We start from the raw sequence: 12,441 nt of genomic DNA, 5'->3' as shown, positions 1-12,441 counted from the left end.
CTCGGTATACACCTGCTAAATTTTGATTATAACTACACCATTAGTCTCTACTGCTATAACTAACATCTTATTTATATATATATATATAATTATTCTTTTGTATTATGATGGTTCAATTCGCATTTTATTTTTAATATTCTACTATAGTAGTTTTATTTATTATAGTAGTTTTATTTAATTTCTTTCTAGCTTTTTCTGTTGTCCCAGTAGCTGTTTTAGCAATGCATGGGTACGAACAGAGTACTTATTATTATTCTTTTGTATTATCATTCTATTGTGGTTTAACTCGTCTTTGTTCATCATTAATGTCATTGTTTTTCGCCATGATGGCTAATTAAACATTGTCCGCGCCGGTGTTTTTTACCTAAAGATGTATCTATATACCTATATTTAACATAATTTTACTTTATAATATAATTTTGATATGTAAGATTTTCCTTATGTTATATTGCATATATATTTTTTCCAAGTTGCTGTAGATATTATATATTATATATATAATATCCTTAGGTAAAAAACACCGGCATGGACAATGTTTAATTAGCCATCATGGCGAAAAACAATGACATTAATGATGAACAAAGACGAGTTAAACCACAATGGAATGATAACACAAAAGAATAATATATATATATAAACGATAGGAGGTTATGCTTTAGTATGGAGAGAGAACAGCAGGTAGTGTAATCAACCAACGGGTTAGCTAAAATGGAAAGGCAGTCATAAAATAACACAATTCGAACCTGCAACACAAAAAGTCAAAAATATTATATTATAAGTACTTAGTGCTGAACTTCAAACTTCAAATGATTTCAACGTCGTTAACAAGGGCCAGCCTTCAAAATCAGTAAAAATGCCATGATATATACATTAGCATTACGATTACCCTGGCTTCCGAACATTAACAATAAACTAAAAACCTGGTATCTTTTTACCATGTGCTACGTATATTTCATGTTAGAAACATTGGCCTTACATTTTGCTGCATTTTTACTGATTTTTACGGCTGGCCGTCGTTAACAACGTTGAAGTCATTTGAAATACAGCACTAAGTACTTATTATATAATATTTTTGACTTTCTGTGTTGCAGGTTCGAATTGTGTTATTTTATGACTGCCTTTCCATTTCAGCTAACTCATTGGTTGATTACACTACCTGCTGTTCTCTCTCTCTCTCTCTCTCCATACTAAAGCATAACCTCCCATTGTTAATTTATTTATAGTCATTGGGTGCCTTCTACTCTACATAGTAGTAACCCAGGTCTATATTTCTTCATATATTCCTCTTATTATAACTCCTGTACCTATTACTTCTATATATATATATATATATATATATATCACAAGGTATAATAAACATGAAATCATTATCACTTCCATTTTCAAGTTTATGAAACTCTTCAGTGCATGAAAATGCAAACTTGTGTAAGCACAAGTATTATTATGTTCTGTAAAATAAATAAATATATACTAGTTAAAAAATAATAGATAAAAAAATTATAACTGGGAGTTACATAATTTTGTTATATCAAAATTATGTAACTCCCAGAAATGAATAGCAGTAGTAGTAGTAATGACAAATGATGCAAGAAAGCAAGCTTAAATAGCATCAGCCAAAAAAAAAAAAAAAAAAAAAACAATTCACTGATTTGCATACCCTCCAAGAATTTATCTAGTTCTCCCTCAAATTTATTCAACCCCTTCACTTCCACAACAACAGATGAAAGTGTATTCCAACAATCAGGGGCTGCCCACTGGCTGAAGGCAAACTTCCACACATCTAGGTGCAGAGAGTGTCTAGAAATTAGGTGTCAACTCAGCAATCTGATGGACATCTATGAGAATTTGAGGTGTATGGTAGATGCCCTTGAAGAAATTAATATGAGGGGGCTAATCGAACTCTCAGCTTCCCAACTCAACGCCAGAGCTCACTGTTGTGCATCAGGCAACATAGTGGCAATCTCCAAGGCAGAATGCGCTTGTCCCACAAGAGTTAGTTATTGTTGATGACTCTATTGTCAGGGAGACAGGTATTATATTGTGTAAAAAGGATAGATGGAATAGGACCAGGGTATGTCTGTCAGGGGCAAAAGTTGATGTTGTAGAGCAGATATCTTTTAAGGGCACAAACGGTAATATTGTTGTACACGTTGGCATCAGTGACATTAAGAGTAGAAGATCTGCAGATTTACTTAACAAGTACAGCTCAATGTTTAAAAAAGTTGTGAGTTAGGGTTAAATTTGAAGGTGTCTGCAATTCTACCCAGACATGATAGGAGGGAGTATATGATGAGAGCCTTGTCAATCAATTTGGCCTTAGAGGGATTGTGCAAGGCTCTTGGGTAGAATTTTTTTCAGCATGGTCTGTGCTTGTTAACAGGAGAGAATGCTTCTACAAGAATGGGATACACTTAAATAGAAAGAGTGCAAGAGTGTTTTGCTGATGCTATCAAGGCAGTGTTAGGTGAGTAGGAAAACCGCTAGCTTGGGGGGGGGGGATTCACATATTAAAAGTAGGTGCAGGAAGAGATGAAGGTGATTCTTGCACTACTTCTATTAGAATAAGCAGTGGCCTGGAGCAAGGGGCGGGGGTTATTCTAGAATTCTGGAATATTCTTGAATTTCGAAAAAAAAAACTGATGAACATTCTAGAACTCTGGAATATTCTAGAATCATACAAAAAAGTATAAATAGCTGATATTTGAATGATGCTGTTATTAATGTGTTTTATCTTCATGATGAACAGTTTATTTTGTTCCTCTATTTTTTATTGTTTGACTGTAATAATGTTAAGTTTTCGTTGCTTGCAGAAACACCCACTTATTAGTCAGCATGAAAGCTATGGAATCAGAAGAGTTTGCTGGAGATAAGTTGGACTTATGCGCCATCAGTCATATGGATAATTCTAAATGTCATGTGCTATCCTCAAAACTGGATTAAAATTATTTAAAGAATTTGAATTTGAAGAACAACAGCTGATAGGTCGATATTGTGGTTTAAAACTAGGTGAAGAAGACACAATTTGTCTACATCATGAAGCTTTGCTTTTGACAAAATTTGAATTTTTGCAGCATTCATGTTGCGATCCTTTCCAGAAGAAAAATCATAAGTTTGAAAAAAGTTTGCAACCAATTGATTTGTCAATGGCAGACTACCTGATTGTTATGTTATTGTTTTTTTAGGAGCATTAGCAACTAAGGCCATATTGCTCCAGGATATGCGGTGGTCATTCCCTCACCTTTCCGCATCCTCCATACTTGGTGGTGACGGGCTCGAACCCCGGTCTAATCAAGAAGCGTGTGCTACGCACTGCTGCTCCTTCCCACCTGGCTACGGAGGCGCCGCAGACTACCTGAAAGAAATAACAAAGGTAGACATAAAACCAGGCCAGAAGCTGTGCCCATCATGCCGAAAAGAGTCTAACAGCCAAAAAGCAGCAACAGGAACATAAACTTCATCTGGATCAGACCATGATGACAAAATGCATGTGACTAAAAGCTTGAACACAAGTTTGATGGCTATTGGTATTTCTCCTCTGAAATTTCAGCAAATGGCTAAGAGAGAGACTCAAAAGGCTTTGCCAAAAGGAAGGCAAATCAAGTACAATATGTAATTGCCAGTAAAATTGCATCTATTGGTGGCTTGGATCCAAATGACATCACGGAGCCAAGTGCAAGTAATCAGTGTGGAAATTGCTTAGATTACAATGAGCTGCTGAAAGAATGAAAGAAAAGTTGATGGTATCAAGTCATTCAGAAAAAGTTCAAATATTACATTAGCTCCAGTCCATAAAGAAAACAATGGAAGAGTTTAGTTCTCAGAAAGAATGGTGAAGAAAGTTAGAAAACTTAAAACAGAAGAAGGAATCATGGCCATACATGGAAAAAAGCATGAAAAAAAGGTTTCTGAGCAAGTAAAGCAAAAGGTGATGGAATTTTTTGAAGATGATAAATTTGGTCGGATATGCCCTGGAAAGAAAGATTATCTCCATTAGAAATGCACATGGAATAAAAATGCAAATGCGACTACTACTCAGCAACTTGAAGGAAATGTTTATAACTTATCGAGATAGAAATGGATCTGAAATTGGATTTTCTAAATTTTGTGAACTTCGACCCAAGTGGTGCGTCACAGTTGGTGCACCAGGAACACATTCTGCATGTGTATGCACAATCCATCAAAATGTCACGTTAATGCTAGCAGCAAGCCCTGTTGAATGTGATTACAAGGTTCTCATTGGTAAAACAGTCTGTGATTTGGAGTCAAAAGATTGTATGCTTCATCGATGTGAAAAATGTCCAGGAATAGATGAATTAAAAAAGTTTCTAGAGAATATTTTTGAAAACAATGAACCAGAAGATATTATTGAATTCAAGCAATGGATACACACTGACAGAGATACACTGGACACAAAGCAATTAAGAACAGAAGATTTTATTGAAGAGTTGAGTACAAAGATATTTAACCTTTCCTGTCATCACTACATTGCTAAACATCAAAGCTACCATTTGAAATAAACAAAAGAAAGCCTATTGACAGGAGAATTGGTCATCTTGATGGATTTTGCAGAAAATTATTCATTTGTTTTGCAAGATGCTGTTCAAGGGTTCCACTGGGAAAATAGCCAGGCTACATTGTATCCATTTGTCATTTATTACCAAAGATGTTGAACTTCTGCATAATCAATGACTGCCTTCGACATGACACAATTGCAGTGCATGTTTTTCTAACCAACTTAATTGAATATTTGAAGAGTTTCATGACAGAAATCAGGCACATTTACTACTGCAGCTCAATACAAGAATTTTATTAACTTGTGTCATCATCAGAAGGATTTTGATATCAGTGCTGAATAGAATTTCTCTGGCATTAGCCATGGCAAGTCAACATGGGATGGAATTGGTGGAACAATAAAACAATTGGCAGCGTGTGCAAATCTCCAACGCCCAACTGAAAACCAAATCCTGACACCAAGAAACATCTTTGAATTTTGTGACAAGCATGTGACTGGAATAAAATTCTGTTTTGTTTCTAAAGAGGAAATTGAGCAAGGCCATTTCAAGAGAAAATATTCATACACGGTCATACTATTGCTGGAACAAGGGAAAATCATCACTTCATTCCTACTGATGCAAGACAGATTCATGTTTGCAGAGCATCAAATGACACACCATCATCATTTGTACTCATGTAGATCAGACTAGTGAAACCAATATTCAATATGTGCCAATTGTTAATTTACAACCTGGCCAATACATTGCCTGTATTTATGACAATAATTGGTGGATCGGAAATATTTGTGAAATTTCATTTGAAGAACATGATGTATTGGTAAATTTCATGCATCCTCATGGAGCAGCTCGCTCATTTCACTGGCCTGCTAGACAAGATTTCTGCTGGATTCCTGAACTACAAATTATTGCCACAGCTCCAAAAACAACAACAATGGGATGACAATATAGCTTGACTGAAGTAGTAATATCAACCAGCAATGAAAAATTCCAGTCCATTACGAAGCAGCAATTCAGTATCTTCACACTCACTTGCTTATTTCAAATTGTATCATGTTTTAAATAAATTTTGTTGCAGTTATAACTTCTTTCAAGCTTAGAAACCAATAGAACATCATCTTTATGCTTGGAATCCTGAATAAAGACCACTTTTCAGGCTTGGGAACTTGCACTAAAAAAACCCATGCAATTTCTTTTCTTGCCATTTGCACCCCCATTGTAAAAAATACAGATCTTTTTTGTGCATTGGCAATATATTCTTTCTCCTTAAACCAAAGGGCAGAGTAATTGCAGAAATTTTCACTCTTGTAAATACAATAGTTCTGTCCTTATTGAGATGTGAAACTTCACCAGCAAATAAGTATGCAAATATTATGTGGAAAATATAAAATGTTTAAAGCCATTTTTTAGGCCTTAAGTAGCCACAAAACAGAAAAACCATGATTCTTATTGCTTAAAACCTGCTCTTTCCAATAATGGCAAAAATGAGAGAATTGAAGGTGTCGCACATTAAGATATTTGCCCCTAAAGATAAGTCAAATTTTGACTTTCAAATTGTGTCTATATATTTGAAGGAAAGTATCTCAGCCAGCAAACAAGTATAAGAGCTCATATTTAGTTAGGCTGAATTCATGCAGATGTTAAATGGAATACCCAAAGAAGAAGGTACCAAATGTTTTTATTTCAAAATTTTGACTTTCAAAAGTCTTGCTTACATTTGCCGCGACAAATTTTTGGTGCCAGTTTTAGACCATATTGTAAAAAATGTGAAGGTGTGAGCCTGGACACCAAACGTTTTGCATTCTCAGCCAAAAGTTCCCAGGTTTCAGAGCACTACCTCTCAATGTTGTGCAAAAATAACATTTAAAACTTTGACAATTTTTTGTGATTTGGTCTGCATAACACAAGTGGCCAAGAGAATAACACAAGTGACAAGAGAGCTTAGAAGTCAGGGTAATCCCCAAGATCTTGCCTAGAAATCGGAGCGTAATCGAAGATAAGCATAGGAGCAAAGGAATCCTTTTTGCATGATATAAGATAGGACTGAGTTTTGGAAGGATTGGAATTAAGTTTTCGTTGCCCCACTATCGAATTATCTTGAAATCGGCATTTAAGAATTGGCAGTGGATACTTGAAAAGTTAAAGCTGTTTGAACAGGGCAAGGTTTCTCAAACTGGAGGGTGAAACGCAATGCTATCATCAGCAAAATCCGCAAAAGATAGGATTTCCGGTCAATGGAAGAAGGTCATTAATATACAAGAGGAAAAGAGTGGGGGAAATAACTGAACCTTGGGGAACATCAGCATTAGTGGAGAAGTTAGAAGACAGAGAGCCATCTACCATCACCTGCAGTGAGCAGTCAGAGAGTAAAACTGGATACCCAATTACAAAGAACAGCAGGAAAACCATAGGATGGAAGCTTATTTAGAAGACCTTTATGCCAGACATGATTGAAAGCCATTGAAATATCAAGAGCAATGGCTTGAGTTTCACCAAATGTTTCCATTGAATTTGTACATAGAGGGGTAACATAAGCTAGAATATCACCAGTGGATCGACACTGATGGAATCCTTACTGGCAATCGTTGATCAGATGAAAGATTTCCAGATAGTTTAAGAGTTGGCAGTTAATTGATTTCTCCATTACTTTGGAAATAGTAGAAGTAATTGCAATCGGATGGTAATTGGCTGGAAGAGATTTGTCACTCTTTTTAGCAACTGGCTGGATTTGAGCAAACTTCCAAGCAGAAGGAATACCTTTGGAAGAAAGTGAAACAAGACAATACAAAACAGGAGTAAGTTCAGGGGCAGGCACAGGTTTTGAGAACAAGTAGAGAAATACCATCGGACCTGGCACTTTTGATGAATCTGATGCGCCTCAGCACATCAGATTCATCAAAATCCTTCTGACATCCTGTTGAAGGAAAACCACAGGAGGCTTTGAATGGAGTGTACTGGGAAAGGTTTGAGGTGATTTATCAAGATCATCAATATATGAATTGGAAGAAAAATAGGATGATAGTAGGTCAGCTTTATCTTTGGCTGATGTGGCAACAGAACCATCTGGTTTTGGCAGTGGTGGGACCAGAGATGGGTAAAAATTGCGGCCATTAGCTTTGGCAAGAGACCAGAATGCTCGGCTACTATTTGGACAAGAAGCAAGTTTCTACCCTTAGCCTGGTCGAAATCTAATTTGTACTTATTAACTGCTTTACAAAGTATAAATAATACTTAATAATAATTTCGATTATTATGCAAGATTGCTTATAAAAATGTAGTACTGGTAATATTTTATAATAAAAATTCACAAATATTATACCATTTCAGAGAATACAGGCTTAGTGGTTCGCGATAAAAAATATTACATTGAAAGGGGTTTGGGAGTCAAAAAAATGTTGGGAACCGCTGTTCTAATCAAATTCTAAAAGGCAGATTTTAGTTTTATTTTTTTTTAAATTTCATGAAAAATTTGTAATAGTTATAAAATGTGGCCAACTTAATTTATTAGTGTGTGTGTGTGTGTGTGTCAGAGATTAGCTAAGAAAAGATAGTTGACTTCCAGAGACGCCTCCGTAGCCAGGCGCCTCCGTAGCCAGGTGGGAAGGAGCAGCAGTGCGTAGCACACGCTTCTTGATTAGACTGGGGTTCGAGCCCGTCACCACCAAATACGGAGGATGCGGAAAGGTCATTCAGGGAATGACCACTGCATATCCCGGAGCAATATGGCCTTAGTTGCTAATGCTCCTAAAAACCAAATAACAACAACAACAGAGACTATCATGGCAATACAAAAAAGAATTCATTGCTTTCACAAGTAACAGTTATAAATATGCTTTTTCGTCCTTTTATATCAATTCTACCACCTAAATTGACTGGCTGTTCCAGGAATATCACTCTCTTGTTTCAAAAAGACTGAATATAATTTCATATTTGCAAAATGAAATTATATTCATAATTTCATTTTGAATTACATACTCCTCACTCAATGTAAACAAATATTCTGTTTATATTCCAGGAGTGCCAACATCGGGTCAGAGGAGTTTACAAGACAGAGAATGCAATAACAATACTATACTTTTGGTATAAACAGTATCAAATATATGCACCATACTATTTTGAACAATCTTAATGCAGAAGACTGATACCAAATTTATCTCAACTGAAAAATTGTTTTTAAAAAATATCCCAAACAATGCATTTCTCCGCCATTTTTATATAAGGACAAAGAACTGTAATAATAAATTGAACAATGTGAAATTTTACTGACATAATTTACTAATAAATAACAATAGGATAATACAATTTTACTGTGTTTAAAGAAGTCATTGAGTTTAATCCTCTGTATAATAGGCAGAACTGAATTTAACAAAGACACAAAAATTACAACCCTAATAGATCTTCAAATATTAAAAATTTGCTATAATAATAAGTGTTACTAGCATATGATATTTCTGCTACTGTCCTTCATTAAAAAATTAGCCTTTCTCAGCTTTGAAGCTATAATATTACATTCACATGATAGTACTGTAATATTATAGTAATAATACAATGCTAAACCATCTAATATCAAAATCTGTCTGTCTGTCTGTTTCTGAACAAGGCACAAAATGAACAAGCATTTGTGACTGTTGGCAATAATGGCACTGCAAACAGTTTGGTGAAGTCAACTATCTGTTACTATCTAATCTGAGATACACTGATGAGCCAAAACATTATTACCAGCGAGTCGTTATGCAAATCAAAGCAACTGCAGGTGAACTACGCCATGTGCGCAGGTCGGGACATGGTATAAAAAATACCTGATACTGAGCTCCGTTAATCAGTGTTACTCTTGTTCTTCAGATGGGAAAGGCAGCAGACTTAAGCCAGCTTGACAAAGGCTAAACTGTAATGGCCAGACAACTGGATCAGAGCATATCCGAAATGGCATGGCTGGTGGGATGCTCATGGTCAGCCATGGGTAGTACCTACCAAAAGTGGTACGAGGAGGGCAAACCCACGAACCGCGGGCGAGGTGTTGGACAACCATGGCTCATCGATGCTCGAGGTGAATGAAGGCTCTCCCGGATGGTATGTGGAAACAGAAGGGCGACTGTGGTGCAACTTTCCAGTAATTGGAACGCTGGTGATGGGAGTAATGTGTCACAACACACAGTATATCGAACCCTCCTTAAAACGGGGCTGCGTAGCCGCAGGCTGCTCCGAGTGCCCATGCTAACCATGGTTCACCGGCGACAGAACCTACAATGGGCATGCAAGCATCGAAACTGGACCTTGAGTGATTGAAAGAAGGTCATCTAGTCCGATGAATCACATTTCCTGTTGCATCATGAGGATGGCTGGCTACGTGTGTGTCATTTACCTTGGGAAGTGATGGCGCCTGGATGCACTGTGGGATGAAAACAAGCCGGTGGCAGCAGTGTCATGCTTTGTGCGATGATCTGCTGGGATACCATGGGTTCAGTGATCCATGTGCCGGGCACTCAGACATCTACCACCTACCTAACCATCTTTTTTTTTTTTTTGTTGTTTAAACATCATTGCTGACCAGGTACACCCTTTCATGGCAACAGTCTTCCCCTCTGGCGGTGCCATCTTTCAGCAGGATAATGCAGCATGTCACACCACCTGGATTGTTCGAGATTAGTTTGCGGAACATGAGGAAGACTTCCAGGTATTGCCCTGGCCTCCAAATTCCCAAGGCATCAATCAGCTCTGGTTTGTGTTGGAACAGCAACTCCGATCTACAGTGTCTCAACGACGGACCTTACAGGAGTTAAAGGATCTGCTGGTTACATGTTGGTACCAGATACCACAAGGCACATTTAGAAATCTTGTGGTGTCAGTGCCTCACCGGGTACAAGCTGTTTTGGCTGCATGTGGAGGACCAACATCATATTAGGTAAGTGGTCATAATGTTTTGGCTCATCGGTGTATATATATATATATATATAAAACATCTACAAACTTGGCCAACTAGGAGAGAAAATGAAATATGTTCTGCATTAGCTCAAGAAAATCTAGTCACTTTAAAGTACATAGATAATGCCCTATATTACTTCAAAGTACATGCAGTAAACAGAACTTACTTCACAATTGTGTAGTAGAACTTCAAAAGTGAACTGAGTCTAAAAAGTGTAACAGCACCTGGCTCTGACAAGATAACTTGTTCAACTCTGACCTTCAATGGCCTGCACAAACCTTCTGTGATGTGAGAAAGAGCAATTCTGATTTCATCTTCTAATGCTAACAAAAATAAAAATATTGAAAAAAAAATCATGAAAAGATCACAAAAATGTTTTATTGACACTCAAAAATAAACATCACTATCATTATAATTATCAGTTATACAGGAGTGACACTAGTTAACAAAAGCATCATTAGTAAAGAATATACACGAGTAAAATCAAAAGCATTATTAACAAAAACATCATGTAGAAGCATCATTAGTTAACAAAAGCAAGACTTGCATCTATATGCTTTAAAAATTGGTAAGTTTGCATAAACTGATTTTTATCTTAGCAAATGCCCTATATTACTTCAAATTGTTTTAAGTCATTAAAAGGTCATTTAAATCATATATTTAATTATTGTGGTGCTTACTAGAAATGGCCCAATGACAGTTTTTTTTTTTTTTTTTTTAATTCAACTTTGTACTTCCATTGCAGTCATGCTAATTTTGTTATCATTATAAGTCAGTCTACATTTTGCTGTGCATGATATCATATACAGTGTGGTAATTGAAAAACAACACTGAATTGGTGGAAATCAATTGTTTTGTTTCTACCTAAACATTTTTTTTTTTTTTTTTTTTTGTTTTGTTTAATTGTCATTGCTGACAAGGTACACCTTTCACGGCAATGGTCTTCCCCTCTGGCAATGGCATCTTTCAACAGGATAATGCAGCAGGTCACACCGCCCGATTTGTTCGAGATTGTTTCGCAGAACAAGGAAGACCGTGTGCTTTGGTTTCATTAGTTCCACTGGCTCTTGGACAGTTGCTATAGTAAATGGAGTGTTGATTATCTCATCATCTGCATCTAAGCATGTCTTTGTTTTGATGGGTAAGATTAGTGATGAATCACTAATATGTTCAGGGAAACTGAGACATCTGTTTGAATGGCAATTGTTTTATAGCTGCTGCTAGTACCTGCATAAGATCATTAGCATTAGTAGAGACATATAATGCAAGAAAGTACGATTAAAGAGCATCAGCCAAAAAAAAAAAAAAAAAAAAAAACCTTCCTGTTTCACCAATCCAATCACTCAAAAAGTATGTCTAGTTCTTCCTTGAATTTATTTAAGCTATCAAACTTACAAAATCACAGATGGAAATTTGTTCTAGCAATCAACCACCCACTGCCCACAGGCAAATTTCTGTAAATCTATTCGGTGAATGTCTTTCCACAATTTGTATGCCCCCTCAGGTGAGTAATCTGAACAAGATGAAGAATCCTATCACTATTGAGCTTGCTCAAACCATTCGAAACCTTATACACCTCAATAAAATCACCTCACATGTGCCTAATCTTCAGACGATGCAATTTGTAGAACTTTGTATGTTAAATGAACTCAGCATTTTTTGCTAAGTGCAACCCTCTGTTCCCCTCCCCAATATCGTTGTCCTTCTCTGTACTCATTCCAGCAGCTTTACATCCTTACTAAAATGAGGCCTCCAGATCTGTAATAAAGGTGTGGCCTGACCATAGCCTTATATAAAAGGATAATCACCTATTTATATATGATAGTAAATTTATTGAATATAAATGAAAAGAACCCCTATGCTACTCTTGCAGCTTGCCTGGAGAAGTTAGAAGACAGAGAGCCATCTACCATCACCCTCAGTGAGCGATCAGAGAGAAAACTGGATAACTAATTACAAAAAACAGTTGGAAAACCATAAGTTGGAAGCTTGTTTAGAAGAGATTTA

The 12,441-nt window shown here is 36.5% G+C and overlaps 1 protein-coding gene across 3 annotated transcripts in view; it reads right to left on the bottom strand.

Annotated features, from left to right (window-relative positions):
- Cog6 (conserved oligomeric Golgi complex subunit 6) overlaps nucleotides 1-12,441 on the bottom strand; it is a 439,606-nt gene that overhangs the window by 154,985 nt on the left and 272,180 nt on the right. For all 3 annotated transcript variants that reach the window (XM_090377892.1, XM_090377894.1, XM_090377893.1), the window contains one exon: nucleotides 10,601-10,757. In XM_090377892.1, coding sequence (XP_090234018.1) covers nucleotides 10,601-10,757 — 157 coding nt within the window. The remainder of the gene's footprint in view (nucleotides 1-10,600; nucleotides 10,758-12,441) is intronic.

The sequence above is a fragment of the Mastigoproctus giganteus genome, chromosome 7, assembly GCF_048544385.1.
Source record: "Mastigoproctus giganteus isolate SK-2022 chromosome 7, ASM4854438v1, whole genome shotgun sequence".
NCBI lineage: Eukaryota > Metazoa > Arthropoda > Arachnida > Uropygi > Thelyphonidae > Mastigoproctus > Mastigoproctus giganteus.
This window is presented reverse-complemented; position numbering and strand designations above follow the sequence as displayed.